We start from the raw sequence: 16,308 nt of genomic DNA, 5'->3' as shown, positions 1-16,308 counted from the left end.
ACTATACATTTTCCCATCGCAGAAATGTTGCAGCTAGCTCACAATTCTACACTTTCTTTAATGGGTTGCAACTGGAGCAGGATCATGGAGGCAATAAAGAGCAGGATGGGTGGACAACAAATGCATTCATATTTTAATACAAGTAATAGTGGAAAGATGAACAGGACTGTGAACAGTTTGGCTGTGAATGAAATTAAGGGAACAGAAACGAAGTGAGATGCTCATCTAGAGAGCCTCCTTCTGTGCTGTGACAATTCTTTGATACTGTAAGCTGATCTGAGCAAAGCATTTAAAATAACTAAGTTAATTGACAGCATGGATACAGAGTGATCGTTGCCCTGTGCAATTAGGTCAAGTTGGTTAAAAGAAAATCCAGGAAAAACCGTTCACACCTTTGCAAAAACAGATGCAAAAGTACTCATTAAGAACATGCCTGCATTTTGTCTCTCCACAAACAAGTTACCATTTTAGTCTTATTCTTTCTTTAGTGACCCTCTCGCTCTTTACATATTTATTAAAGCAACTTTTCACTTCCAGTGATTTTATTTGCCAATGCTATGTCATGCCCATACCTTGCTTTCCTAATTTCTTTTTTAGTTATAACTTTGCACTTTCTAAATTTGTTCAAGGTCTGGATGACTTGATCTCTGAAAGATATTATATAAACGCAAGTTCTTCCATCCGTTCTCGGTTCCATAATGAAATATCCAAATATCTAGATTAATTTTCAGTCTGTAATCTTGTTTTAAGAGGAAAGATTGAATAGGCTATTCTTCTATTTACTGGAGTTTTATGTGTAAGGGATGATTTGAATGAAACATATGGTCGAATTGAAAAGGAAATTATTTTTGTGGGACAATCTAGAACTAGAGGATACTTTAAAAATTAGGGATTGCTAAATTAAGACAAAGAGAATAATCCTTATCTCACAGAGGGTCTTTAGAACAATCTTCCTCAAATGTCAATGCAAACAAGAGTTTTCTGATATCTTTAATGCAGACGGAGATGATATTTGATAAGCAAGGGGGTAAAAAGTTATTGGACACAGGCAGATCTTACTAAATAGCTGAACATTCTTGAGAAGTCAAGTGGCCTGTTCCCTCTTTTTTTAAGGTTTATAGATATTTTTAATCAACCTGCTCAAAGATGTTATGATACACCTCTGGAGCAGATGGGACTGTTCGTATGTTGATTCATTCTTGATGTCAGTTATACAGTAAGCTGCATACAATCAGGAAGGAGCGATCACATCTGGAGTGAGATGCAGCCATAGTGAGTACTGCTTGGGGAATTTGGAGGCAGTGTGGGAATTCGGTGCAGAGGGAAAGAGGTGCTCTTTGCTGGTTTTTTTGTGGCCCAGCACAAAAGAAATCTGATGTCACAGAAAAGTTGTAAGTTCATTGGTTGGCAATAGTGACTAATTTTACTGTCTATTTTGGTTACTTTCAGATTGAAGTAGGTGAAATGTTTACGGGTACAAACTAAAAGATCAGCAGGAAATTTTTAAAATTCAAATTAAGAACTACGTAAACAAAATAGAGATTCAGGATCAAGTGATGTGATGTACCTACAATGATAAGAAAGCAGGTGAACCCCATTGTGGTTCATAGTGACCACATTTGTAGCAAGTGTTCGTTGCTTGAGGAACTCCGGCTCACAGTCAATAAGCTGGAGTCCGAGCTTTGAACACTGCAACATATCAGGGAGGGGATGGAGTTACCTGGCCGCTATGTTCCAGAAGGCAGTTCTACCCTTATTGTAACTACCTCAAATTTGGTCAATGGTCAGAGAGGAACTGAACAGGTATTTTGTATCAGTTTTCACAATGGAAGACACCAGTAGCATACCAGAAATTTATGAGAGTCAGGGGGCAGAAGTCTGTGTAGTTGCATCAATAAGGAGAGAGTGCTAGGGAAGCTGACGGTCTAACGGTGGATAAGTAACCTGGACCAGATTGACTACACCCAGAGTTCAGAAGGAGATAGCTGAGAAAATTGCGGAGACATTGGTGATTTTTCAGGAATCAATGGAGTCAAGGAAGGTGACAGAGGACTCTAAAATGGCTAATATAATACCCCATTTAAAAAGGAAGGATGGCAGAAGACTGGAAACTATAGGCCGGTTAGCTTGACCTTGGTCATTGGTAAGATTTGAGTCCATTATTCAGGATGAGATTGCAGAGAATTTGGAAGTACGTGTAAAATATGGCTAAGGCAGCATGGCTTCAAGGGGAGGTTATGCTTGACAAATCGGTTCAAATTTTTTGAGGTGGTAACTAGCAAATTAGACAAGCAAGTTCAGTGGACAAGATCTTTTGATTTCCAGAAGGTCTTTGACAAGGTGCCACCAGGAGGTTGCTAAATAAGGTAACAGCCCATGGTGTTAGGGGAAAGGTATTGGCATGGATAGAGGATTGGCTGACTGGTAGAAGGCAGAGAGTAAAGGTAAAGGGGTCTTTTTCAGGATGGCAGCCAGTGACTAGTGAAGTTCCACAGGAGTCCGTGTTGGGACAACAACTATTCATGTTATCCATTAATGCTCTGGACAAAGAAACTGAGGGCGTTGTTGCTAAGATTGCAGATGACACAAGGATAGATGGAGAGACAGGTTGTGTTGAGGAAGTGGGGAGGCCACAGAAAGATTTGGACAGGCTAGAAGAGTGGGCAAAGAAGTGGCAGATGAAATATGACGTAGGAAAGTGAATGGTAATGTACTTTGGTAGGAAGAATAGAGATGCAGACTATTTTCTAGTTGGGGAAATCTGAAGCAAAAAGGGACTTAAGAGTCTGTATTGAGGATTTTCTTAAGGTTAACAAGAAGGTTCAGGTGGCAATCAGGAAGGCAAGTACAATGTTACCATTCAATAGGCCTAGAATACAAGAGCAGAAATGTACTGCTAAAGCTGTATAAGGCTCTGGACAGACCACGTTTGGAATACTGTAAGCAGTTTTGGACCCTTTATCTAAGGAAGGATTTGCTGGCCTCAGTGAGGGTCCAGGGGAGGTTTATAAGAATGATCGCGGGAATTAAGGCACTGTCATATGAGGAGCGTTTCAGGATGCTGGATCTGTATTGATGGAATTTAGAAGGATTGGGGGAACTCATTGAAACTTGCAGAAAACCGAGAGGCCTGGATAGAGTGAATGTGAAGATGATGTTTCCACAAGTCGGACAGGCTAGAACCCAAGGGAACAGCGTCAGAGTGAAGGGATGGCCCTTTAGAACTGAGATGAGGGGAAATTTCTTCCATCATGAATCTGTGGAACTCATTGCCACAGAGTGCTGTTGAGGACAAGTTATTGTGTCTTCTAAACAGATGTAGATAGGTTCTTGATTCAAAAGGGATCATGATTTATGAGGGAAGGCAGGACTGAGAAACATATCAGCCATGGTGGGGCAGACTCGACAGGCCAAATGGCCTAATTCTGCTCCTGTACTTCCTATATAGTATTTAGAAGTAACTGCTGGAAATACACCAACAGACTCTTCAGAAAAGCAATGGCAGTAAAGCCTTCAGATTGTGCAGTTGTAAGGGAAACGCAGAACACATTGTTTGCACCTGCATATTATGACCTACTGCAACTGTTCAGCATTTTGATTTTTCAGAATTTTTGCACCTACAGTGATTTCTTTCCCACTGTTAAAATATGTTTGCAGATAGCCTCACAGTAAATATTTCTGCTAATTGATCCTGATTCATGCAGTGTACAATTATATTGCTGTCATTAATCAGAGAATTTTGACTTTCGACTTTCACATACCATAAGCAAAGGCCATGTCAATCAGTACTCCAGTCTTCAAGTCACAGTGCTTCTGCATGAAATGATATGACAGGGCACGAAGTAAGGGAATAGACCGCCGATTCTGCATTGCCAAAGCCAGTACCACCTTTCTTGTGTCTTCGGGAGTGAAAAACTCAGCCAATTCCAAGCCCTGCAACATAAATTCAACAAATGCATAATCAGAATGCATTCTCTCACAAAACAGAAGAGAACTTGTATAAATTTATCGTTAAAAAAAATCAGGATATCACAAAGGGCTTTACAGCAAATGATGCACTCTCCAAAGTGTTGTCACCGTTGTAATGTAGTAAATATACAACCAATATGTACATAGTAATGTCCCAGAAACAGAAATGAGATCATACCCAGATCATCTGTTTATGGTGTTAATTGACAGATAGCCCCGCTCTTCATTATTTGGTGCTATGGAAACTTTTACCTTCTACCAGAACAGGTGAGACCCAGGATTAATGTTTCATCTAAAAGGTGGCCCCATCAACACTACAGTGCTTTCTCAATGCCTCACTGAGTTGTTAAACCTAGATCACTAATCAAGATTGACAGCCGAGTTGTGAACACAGTGATTTATATGGATGGTGGTGTACGTGAGAGCAGTGTGTTAACACAAAAGTGAACTGGACAGTTCGCCAGAGAAACCACTGAAACATGAGAGGTAGAGGGGTACATGACATTTAAAACTCATTAATAGGCAAATTCATTTCTATGGCGAGAGTTCCTTATAAGTCTTTACTTGCTGTTGCTTCTCCTCCAGCTTTATCAAATTCCCTCTGCAACAACAGTTTTCTCCCACCCTTGCCTGACTGAAAACTCCCGGGCTGGGTTATACATAAAAGAAAAAGCCACGATGTGGAGGTACCAGTGTTTGACTGGGGTCGACAAGGTTAGAAGTCACATGACACTAGGTTATAGTCCAACAGGTTTATTTGAAATCACAAGCTTTTGCAGCACTGCTCCTTCATCATTTGAAGAGAAGCACACAGGCGCAGAATTTATAGGCAGAGAGATCAAAAGATCACACAAATGGTGTAAGTGGAGCATCAACAGGCTGAATAATAAGTCTTTACAGGTGAACCAAAGGGTCAGACAGCATGAGTAAAGTGTCAACAGCTCAATAGCAAGTGAAGGGCTGACCTGTGATCCAATTAATTGAAGCACAGAGATAATTACAAAAAATTAAAAATAAGATGGTGCTGGAGACAAACCAAATGGCCGGAATATATGATAGCTCTAACTATCGTATAGCTCTAACTATCCCATCTATCTTATGGAAAGATGTAAGAGCAACAGGGTGGTGGTGATAGGAGATTTTAATTTTCCCAACATTGACTGGGATTCACTTAGTGTTAGGGGTTCAGATGGGGCGGAATTTGTAAGGAGCGTCCAGGAGGGTTTTCTAGAGCAGTATGTAAATAGTCCAACTCGGGAAGGGGCCATGCTGGACCTGGTGTTGGGGAATGAGCCCGGCCAGGTGGTTGAAGTTTCAGTGGGGGATTATTTTGGGAATAGTGATCACAATTCCGTAAGTTTTAGAACACTGATGGACAAAGACGAGAGTGGTCCTAAAGGAAGAGTGCTGAATTGGGGGAAGGCCAACTATAGCAAAATTCGGCAGGAGCTGGGGAATGTGGATTGGGAGCAGCTGTTTGAGGGTAAATCCACATTTGATATGTGGGAGGCTTTTAAAGAGAGGTTGATTAGAGTGCAGGACAGACATGTCCCTGTGAAAATGAGGGAGAGAAAGGGCAAGATTAGGGAACCATGGATGACAGGTGAAATTGTGAGACTACCAAAGAGGAAAAGGGAAGCATACATAAGGTCTAGGCGACTGAAAACAGACGAAGCTTTGGAAGAATGTCGGGAAAGTAGGACCAATCTGAAACAAGGAATTAAGAGGGCTAAAAGGGGTCATAAAATATCTTTAGCAAACATGGTTAAGGAAAATCCCAAAGCCTTTTATTCATACATAAGGAGCAAGAGGGTAACTAGAGAAAGGGTTGGCCCACTCAAGTACAAAGGAGGGAGGTTATGCGAGGAGTCAGAGAAAATGAGTGAGATTCTTAATGAGTACTTTGCGTTGGTATTCACTGAGGAGAGGGACATGATGGATGTTGAAGTTAGAGATAGATGTTTGATTACTCCAGGTCAAATCAGCATAAGGGGGGCGGGGGAAGTGTTGGGTATTCTAAAAGGCATTAGGGTGGACAAGTCCCCAGGTCCGGATGGGATCTATCCCAGGTTACCGAGGGAAGCAAGAGACGAAATAGCTGGGGCCTTAACAGATACCTTTGCAGCATCCTTTAGCACGGGTGAGGTCCCGGAGGACTGGAGAATTGCTAATGTTGTCCCCTTGTTTAAGAAGGGTAGCAAGGATAATCCAGGTAATTATAGACCGGTGAGCCTGACGTCAGTGATGGGGAAGCTGCTGGAGAAGATACTGAGGGATAGGATCTATTTACATCTGGAAGAAAATGGGCTTATTAATGATAGGCAGCATGGTTTTGTGCAGGGAAGGTCATGTCTTACCAACTTGTTAGAATTCTTTGAGGAAGTGACAAAGTTGATAGATGAGGGAAGGGCTGTAGATGTCATATACATGGACTTCAGTAAGGCATTTGATAAGGTTCCCCATGGTAGGCTGATGGAGAAAGTGAAGTCGCATGGGGTCCAGGGTGTACTAGCTGGATGGAGAGAGATCTGGCTGGGCAACAGGAGACGGAGAGTTGTAGTGGAAGGGAGTTTCTCAAAATGGAGAACTGTGACCAGTGGTGTTCCACAGGGATCCGTGTTGGGACCACTGTTGTTTGTAATATACATAAATGATCTGGAGGAAGGTATAGATGGTCTGATTAGCAAGTTTGCAGATGACACTAAGATTGGTGGAGTAGCAGATAGTGAAGGGGACTGTCGCAGAATGCAACAGAATAGAGATAGATTGGAGAGTTGGGCGGAGAAATGGCAGATGGAGTTCAATCCAGGCAAATGCGAGGTGATGCATTGTGGAAGATCCAATTCAAGAGCAAACTATACGGTAAATGGAAAAGCCCTGGGGAAAATTGATGCACAGCGAGAACTGGGTGTTCAGGTCCATTGTACCCTGAAGGTGGCAACGCAGGTCGATAGAGTGGTCAAGAAGGCATACAGCACGCTTCCATTCATCGGACGGGGCATTGAATACAAGAGTTGGCAGGTCATGTTACAGTTGTATAGGACTTTGGTTCGACCACATTTGGAATACTGCGTACAGTTCTGGTCGCCACGTTACCAAAAGAATGTGGATGCTTTGGAGAGGGTGCAGAGGAGGTTCACCAGGATGTTGCCTGGTATGGAGGGCGCTGTGAAGAGAGGTTGAGTAGATTAGGATTATTTACATTAGAAAGACGGAGGTTGAGGGGGGACCTGATTGAGGTCTACAAAATCATGAGGGGTATAGACAGGGTGGATAGCAAGAAGCTTTTTCCCATAGTGGGGGATTCAATTACTAGGGGTCATGATTTCAAGGTGAGAGGGGAAAACTTTAAGGGAGATATGCGTGGAAAGTTCTTTATGCAGAGGTTGGTGGGTGCCTGGAACGTGTTGCCAGCGGAGGTGGTAGAGGCGGGCACGATAGCGTCATTTAAGATGTATCTAGACAGATACATGAATGGGCAGGGAGCAGAGGGATACAGATCCTTGGAAAATAGGCGACAGGTTTAGATAGAGGATCTGGATCGGCGCAGGCTTGGAGGGCCGAAAGGCCTGTTCCTGTGCTGTAATTTTCTTTGTTCTTTGTTCTAACAGTCGCATGTCGAGGGTCTAACCAAAGCAACAAGTAATCCAAAACTGAACTAACTAATTAAGGTAGAGAGATCATAACAAGTTATCAAGTTATAGTGTCAACACAGAACAGTAAGGAAGATTTTACAAATACAAAACAAAATGGTGGGGTCACATGTAGCGCGACATGAACCTAAGATCACGGTTGAGGCCGTCTTCATGGGTACGGAACTTGGCTATCAGTCTCTGCTCGGCGATTCTGTGTTGGAGGATGCTTACCCAAAGATCAGAGGCTGAATGCTCTTGACTGCTCAAGTGTTCCCTGACTGGAAGGGAACATTCCTGAATGGCAATTGTTTCTTGACCGCTGAAGTGTTCCCCAGATAGGAATGTTCCCACCCAGTCAGGGAACACTTCAGCAGTTAAGGACATGGTCTCCGATCTTCAGGCAAGTGTTCTCCAAGGCAGTCTTCGAGATAAACAATCCCTCTACGTTAAGTAATCCAAAACTTTACAAAGTAATTCTTACTTTGGTTAGACCCTCGGCATGCAACTCTTGTACCTATCATGTTATTCCAGCTGTTTGGTTCGTCTCCAGGACCATCTTATTTTTAATTTTTTGTAATTATCTCTCTACCTCAATTAATTGGATCACAGGTCATTCCTTCACTTGCTAGTCAGTTATTGACATTTTATTCACACCACCTGACACTTTTGATCACCTGCAGAGACTTATTATTCAACACTCCACTCACACTATTTGTATGACGTTTTGATCTCTCTGCCCATAAATTCTGTGCCTGTGTGTTTGTTTTGACTCCACCTGATGAAGGAGCAGTGCTCTGAAAGCTTGTGATTTAAAATAAACGTGTTGGACGATATCGTGGTGTTGTGGGACTTCTGTCCATAAAAGAAAAAAAAGAGATGTTTGTGTACTACTGTTCACAATCAGTAGATGTCTCAAAGTGCTTTAGAACCAATGAACTGTATAGTAACGTTTGTAGGAACCAGCAGCCAAGTTGCAAACAGCAAATTCACATAGCAATGTGATAATAATTTAAAAATATGGTTTAGTTATTTTAATTGAAGGACAAATATCGACCAGGACAATCTGTTCCTCTATGAAGTAGTGTCATAGGACCTTCCATATTCACCCAAACAGGCAGATTGGGTCTGATTTAATGTCTCATCTGAAAGGCATCACATCCAACACTGGACCAATCCCTCACGACAGCATCAGTCTTGACTTTTGTGCTCAAATACAGGAGTGTGACTTGAACCTGAAACCTTGAGATGCAGGCAACAGTAATACCAACTGAGCCATGGCTGCAACACAGAGCCAACAGTGACTTTGATGGGTGCCATGCGGATACGCGCGTAGATACCACCTACCTTGAAGTACACCATCTACAGAGTCCATTCTTGAGAGTGTAAATATTACATAACACACTGTGTGTGAATGACTACATCTCTCCACTTCTCATGTTATCCTGTCTAATGCTCCAGTACATAACATGCAGTGTTTTACACAGAATTTGCAGAACTGAAATAAACCATTTAGCCTAACTGGACAACACTGGACTTTATGCTGCACACAAGCCTTCTCCCAATCCATTTTATCTCACCATAGCCACATATTCTTCTCGCCCTTTCTCCCTTGGGTATTTGGTCAAACTTCCCTCTAATGCTTCTTACACTTCAGTGTTCTGATATTCAATACAACGCAGTGTTTCTAGGTGTAACATGTATCATACTATCGTACATCTATATTTCACACTTTGGGTCCAGGATATAGGTATGTAATTCGTGGTTATACCCTGGACCCAAAGTGTGAAATATAGATGTATGATAGTATGATACATGTTACACCTAGAAACTTAGCACATTATTACAGCGACACAACATTTTTGATGATAAAAATTTTACTGCACAGGTAACCTATACCTTATCCTCCAGTCTGCCCATTAGTACACTCGATAAGGGTCCCAGTTTTGTCATCAGTGTAGTAACAGTCTTCGCATCTGTGATCTCAGTCCAGCGTAGTTCCACGTTTTTTATTATGTCACTAAGCAGGACTTTCTGTCCGTCTGTCTGTGCATAGCTGGTGTAGTAGCCTGCCAACCAAGCAAGGTTTTTCAAGCTCAGGCGCCTCAACCGCCAATGAATCTCATTTTCAACAGACCGTAGGACACGGTTATTAGCATCCACTCTGATCACAAAGAGGTTTCGCAGCAAGCTTACCAGATTGCCATTCCACACCGATGAAATCTGAAAATGATAAAACTAGAGGTCAAGTCCGGCTGAGTGCAAGAGACAGAAACAGCAGGAAGTCTTTCTTGGGAATATGCTGTCTTAATTCATTTTCCCACTGGGTGGCAATGTAAATTTACACTGAAATACTTGATGCATGGTGTACCTAATTTCAGGCACTATACAGCCTCACTGACCACAGCAGGCAGCTGTTTGTTTTTGACCTTAGGTACACTTTGTGACATCACTGCACATTTTTATACAGCTCTTAAAATTTAACAACACAACAATATTATTGATTCTGTGAATAGTAAGCTGCGAGCTACATATTTTGGATCCCCACAAATAGGGCTGAATCACTGTACTACATATTGTTCTCACAGCAGACATGCAGAAAGAAAACCTGAGAGTTTGAGGCTAATTTCCTAATTAATTCCTTACTGACTTGCGGACAGTCTGGCCAAAATGTTTACAATGCAGGCAAGTGGCATTAATAATGGAAAGTGTTTGTGTGTTCTGAGACTGTCAGTGGAAGAGAATCTGAATAAAGAAGGTGAGCTTATGGCAAAGTGAATGAGTGAATCAATATTAAGGACAGATTGAGTGCATGGTAAAAAGTGTTTGCGGGAAAGGGTCAAGGAGGTGAGGCAGCAATGGTCTCTAACTTCCCTACCAGGTTTATAAAACAAAATCTCTCTTGGGCTGTGGATGTTGTTGTCAATGCCAGCATTTACTGCAGATACTTAAACACCCTACTACAATCGTTTTCTAGGCTATTTTAGAGGACAGTGAAGAATCAAGTACTATGTTGTGGGACTGGATTCACAGAAAGGACAAAACAGGCAGGAACATATGATTTCCATCTTTAAATGACACAGTGAAACAGTTGAGTTTTTACAAACGACTGGAAGCTTTGAGGCTACTTTTACTGTTACTACTGACCTTGAAAACACAACATTTATTCTCCTGTTATTAACGACACTGAGCATGAGGAGGGTGCATTTTATATGACAGAAAGTCACCAACCTGGCCATTAACAGCATTCAACAAATGCTGGAAGCGACTGTCTTTAAGAACATCCTGAGCGTCCAAGTTCTGCTCCACTATATTGCGGCACAGGCGGTTGAGCAGTGCAGCTGCTTGGTTCCCTGTGACCATGTGTTCTGAGGGAATCTGCAGGAGCTCCTCTGTGTTTAAGGCTGACTCAATCAGCTCATCCACCTTCACATGCTCTGGCTGGCAAGTGTAAGTATGTTCGGTGGCAGGTGTCAAGTCAGGAGTGTGTTGGCGAAAAGATGTGTGTATGCCAGCCAGTGATGTCGATGACTGGTACAGTTCTGCTGGGCTCCATCTGCATGCAGTTAATACAGTGGCAGGAGCCGACACATTGAGGAATGAAATGCTTAAGTGTCGCGTACATCTTTGTATCAGCCTAGCTGCCATTTTTGTTGCCGAGTGACACTAAGTCCTTGACATCTCACAACACCTAAAGCAAAGACAGAAATTATGACGTTGATGTTAAATGAATATGTATTTACAGTAATTACACATTGTGTTATAATGTGTCACAAGTGCTTAAAGTAGGAACAGGAATTGCCCATTCAACTGATGTAAGTTCTACCAGTCATGGGTTGGGCGCTTGTGGCACTGAGGTAGTGTCCCTTCCTCTAAGGTAGAAGACCTGGGTTCAAGTTCCACCTGCTGCAGAGATGAATCCTAACATGTCTGAACAGGCTGAATAAAAACATCTCCACCATTCACATAAACATAAGAAGCAGGAGTACACCATTTGGCCCACTAAGCCTGCTCTATCATTCAACTAAATCATGGCTTATCTTCTCTCTCAGCACCAATTTCACACACTATCCAGATAATCCGTTATACCCTTAACATCTAAAAAGCTAACAATCTATCCCTTGAATACACTCAATTACAAAGTCCCCCACAGCCTTCTGTGGTATAGAATTCCAGCCTCAAGTTTGAAGAAATTCGTCCTCGGCACAGTACTAAACTGCCTTTCCCTCACCCGAGTCTGTGTCACCCTGTTCTGGACACTTCAGACAGGAGAATCATCCTTCTGCATCCATCCTGTCAAGCCGTGCAAAATGGATTCAGTGTTTCAAACCAGAGTGGAAAATGTAGGCGCTGAGTTCACTACCTCTCGCATCCAAAGTAAACACTTTACCATTTGACCTAATGTCCCAGCGCCATTTGAATTTTTTGAATACAGATGTTGTCTGATGTTTACAGTACCTCAACTTATTTACCTAACTTTTGTTTGATAACTCATTGAGGTCATTTTGCCAAATCCACACTACACCAGCTCCAAAGCCAATATATCTTTCTGAAATGTGATACCCAAACCTACTGCATTATTCTGGGGTCTGACAAGAATTTCATGCAAAACTCTGATTTAATGAATGGAAAATGTTGGTCAGTGGTGCTATGGGTAGTCCTATGGCACTTGGATGCTCCTTGTCCGTCATGTTGACAGGGTTCCCCAGGCCCATCATTCAATGTTATCAATATGACTGGAGTTCCCAGATCACTCCCCATAAACCATGTGTCTTCATTCCCCTTAGCCTGACGAGTGGACAGGCATACTAACATCAGCGCACTTGACGCAGCTAACAGCACCAGCTTCGATGCCACGATCATCCAAAATCAACAAGCTGAGGATGCCCGAGTTCTGACTGCCAAAGTAGATCTTCTCTGCCAAGCTCGAGGAAGGTACTCAAATGATAGGAGAACAAAGGAAGCATTTCAAAGAGTCACTGAAGGCTTCCCTCGGACATGCAAAATAGATATCAATGCATGGGAGACCCTCATTCAGAAAAAAAAGACTTGGGAGTAAACTCATATCAAGGGACATAATTCTTCGAGAACTTCAGCAAGAGGATTTTGGGGAAGGAACTGTAGAAAAGAACATCAGCGATCTCAAGGCCAAGCACCACTTCCACCTCCCAGAAAGAGCTGTCCGATGTGTGGTCAAAAGTGCGGCTGGCTCTAGGATCCGGTTCATCAGCCCCACAAGGACTGTCAGAATCCATGATCTTGATGGACAATCATACTCATTGGCAAGCAATCGCCTACTGGAATTATCAACCCTTTCACTTTGGTGTTGTTGATATTTCCTTCTTTTCCCTTCTGCTGTTGATTTCCTCTACCCCCCCCTTTCCTATTCCCTTAGCACTGCTGGCATCACTCACTCTCCCCTTCACTTGGCACTTCCAATTCTCTTCTCTGACACTACTGGTTTTTATGATCTCATTCCCTGGATGAAAACTGTATTCAAACAAAATATTGAAAATATTCAGCAAGTCACATGGTATCTGTAGAAAAAGAAACAGCTTGAAACTAACAGCTTTTCTCTTAACACATGTTGCCAAAGTTGCTGAGTATTTCCAGCATTTGCTATTTCAATGCAATTTTTCTTCAAGGTACAGGGATTACAATATCAACAGTGTCAAATTTTCAGAATTTGCACAAATTTTGATAAGAAACCAAATTAGCCACTATCACAAAGAGATTTGAGCACAAGAGGAAGGATAGAGCTTTGATGAAACCACACTTGGGAGTAGTGTTTAGGTCTCATGACAGAACAATTGTTCGCTAAATTTATTCTTAGGATGGCGACATTGGTCCATGGAGAAAGATGGAGTATAATGGGCCAATATTCTGGAGAGTTAATGGGAGATTTATCATTGAAACATACAAAATTCTTCAAGGACTTGAAAGAATGGATGCTTGGAGGCTATTTTCATGGTTGGCAAGTCTAGAACTAGGAATCACAGTCTCAGGCGAAGGAGTTGCTATTTCGGACTGAGGTGAGGAGAAGTTTGCAACCCTTAGAATTCTCAACCCCAGTGGGTTGTCATACTCAGTCTGTATATAAGTTTTATTCTGTATACACTCAAGGGTGAAATAAATAAGATTTTTCAGCAGCCAGGGAATCAAGAAATTTGAAGATAACACATGACAGCAGTAACAACATGGGAGTTTAGCTAAGATCTGACTGAATGGCAGGCCAGGCTCAAAGAACCATACAACCCACATTTAAGATAATTAGACACAGCAGAAGAAATACGCCATTCAGCTCATTGATTCTATTCATGCAATGAGATCATAGCTAGTCCAATAATCTTTAACTTCACTTTCCGACCTTTCTCCATAAGCCTCAATTCTTTTAATGATTAAAAGTCTATCTCAGCCTTGAATATTGTTAACAACCCTCTGCCATAAATACCCTCAGGAGAAATTTCTCCCAGCTCAGTATTAAATAGGTGACCTCTCACTAAAATTTTGCCTTCTGGTCTTAGACTATCCCATAAAGGGAAACAATCTCTCAGCATATATCGCGTCTATTCCTCTAAGAATCTTACGTGTTTCAATAACATCATATCTCATTCTTCTAAACTCCAATGAGTACAGGACCAACTTACTCAACTTCTCATAAGAAAATTCCTCAATAATATTGCTACATTCTCAGGGAAAAGCATTAGGTGGGAGAGAATAACCCAAGTGGTACAAATCTAAAAGGAGTAGAGACAACAAAATAGCTGGGGCTGTGTGTAACAACAGCACAAGTTGAAAGGGCAGCTCAAAAAGCTTTGAGGTCCTTGGAGTTTTAAATAGAAGACAGCAACTATTGGAATTTCGAAGACTATGATCAACAGATTTTTGACAGATGAGAATATCAAGGTGTGGAACAAAGGCAGGTAAATACAACTGTCATGCAGATCAACGACAATTAATTGTGAAGTTGACTCAAGGGGCTAAATGATCCTGATTTCCTCAACAGGATTGTCGAATACGGTTTCTGAATACCTGCAAAAGACAATGTGGAATATATTTGTCGCAGTCTTCAGACTACACAAGAATCAATCTCAAAACTGTAGATTAATAGGATTATTCAATGACTCCATATTAATCTGCTACCATGTATAAAGTGACGGTATTTCAATTTAACTTTATGTTCAACATTGCAAGAACAAGTATTGTTTTAATTAGGGATAAGTAATTACGATTACTGTAAATACACCATTTGTATTGATTACTTTTATTTTAATAAGAAATAAATTTGCACTTGAGTTATAATCTGAGCCTTGAATTGATTCTGCAAATATTTACCTACAAAAGACAGAGAGACCATAAAGGGGCAGATGATATTGCTCCCATGAGCCGGGTTTACATTGGCAAGAAATCTCAATTCAACCCTTCAGCCTCAAAAAGTCCAGATATTGGAAGTGACGAAAAATTATGAGTAAACTTGCTTGGACCAACTCACTGTTTCCAATTTTTAAAAAATTCCGTTCTTGTAGGAAGGTGGTTGATCAGCATCTTCCCAACGCTGATCAAATGGTTCCAATCTGCTCACTACAAACACAATACGATCCAAATGCTTTACTGGCACCAAGGCTGAATGCTGGAAATTATTGAGCTTAGAATTTCAAAACTAAAAATAGCAACAAGTTAAAGATATATCATGGCGGGGTGGGTGGGTGATGAGAAATTACAAACAATCTGTTTAGGCCAAGTTGCTGTTCCAGATTCTTGACACTTAGGAATGTGTTTGACCTGCATCCTCAATTTCCAACATAAATGGTTCTAAACTGCATAATCCAGGATAAAGATGGATTTATGAAGAAATTCTATGAATTATGTTTGGAAATTTTAACTGTATTTAAGCAAATAACACAACGTTTACTTTGAAAACGTGCTGGCAGCGTCAGGGAAATACTGTTCTCAGGAAGCAGTGGATCCGAGAGAAGAATGGGGAGGAGAGTGAGAAACGGTTGAGGAAGAGATAGATAAGCAAGATGGTTGAATCATAAAAATTTATAGCACAGATAAAGACTATTCAGCCCGTTGTATTTGCAGTAGGCCAGAAGTGGCCTTCAAGCCTAATCCCACTTTCCAGCTCTTGCTCTTAGCCTTAGTGGCTAAGACACCTCAACTACAGAGTTATTTTAAATGCAGGGGTTTCTCCCTCTACCATTCTTGCAGACTGTTCCAGATGCCCAGCACCTGTATGGAAGAAAAGATTTCCCCTCAAATCCCATAAATCCCACAAATCCCACACCTCAAGAACCTAAACCTGGGAAATATGACCACCCTACTTTTCAACCTCCCAGCAACATCTCTTGTTTCAAAAAGAATGATCCTGGTATTTCTTCCTGTTGCACTAACTGAAATTCCAATGTCCAGGCTACATGCACATAAATCTCCCCTGGAACATTTCCAACATGATCACATCTTTCCTTTGGGATACAGCTGTCACCTTACTAGACTCTTATTCAGTTCTAAAAAGGTGTGTAAGTGCTGGTGTGAGGATGGGGGACACAGAGACATGTCAGTGAGAGAGGGATAGTGAGAGAGGGATAGTTAAGATGTGTGTGTGTGGGAGAGGGATAGTGAGAGAGGGATAGTGAGGATGTGTGTGTGAGAGAGGGATAGTGAGAGAGGGATAGTGAGGATGTGTTTGTGAGAGAGGGATAGTGAG

General features: G+C 41.6%; 1 protein-coding gene across 2 annotated transcripts in view; it reads right to left on the bottom strand.

Moving 5' to 3' along the window:
* The window catches only part of tbrg4 (transforming growth factor beta regulator 4), a 37,074-nt gene that overhangs the window by 20,244 nt on the left and 522 nt on the right, over positions 1-16,308 (bottom strand). For both annotated transcript variants that reach the window (XM_020515451.2, XM_048595979.1), the window contains exons 2-4: positions 10,833-11,292; positions 9,501-9,824; positions 3,762-3,933 (exon numbers count right to left, since the gene is read on the bottom strand). In XM_020515451.2, the coding sequence (XP_020371040.1) occupies positions 3,762-3,933; positions 9,501-9,824; positions 10,833-11,249 (913 nt within the window). In that variant the 5' untranslated portion in view covers positions 11,250-11,292. The remainder of the gene's footprint in view (positions 1-3,761; positions 3,934-9,500; positions 9,825-10,832; positions 11,293-16,308) is intronic.

This window comes from Rhincodon typus, chromosome 4 (genome assembly GCF_021869965.1).
Source record: "Rhincodon typus isolate 14 chromosome 4, sRhiTyp1.1, whole genome shotgun sequence".
NCBI classification, from domain to species: Eukaryota; Metazoa; Chordata; class Chondrichthyes; order Orectolobiformes; family Rhincodontidae; genus Rhincodon; species Rhincodon typus.
This window is presented reverse-complemented; position numbering and strand designations above follow the sequence as displayed.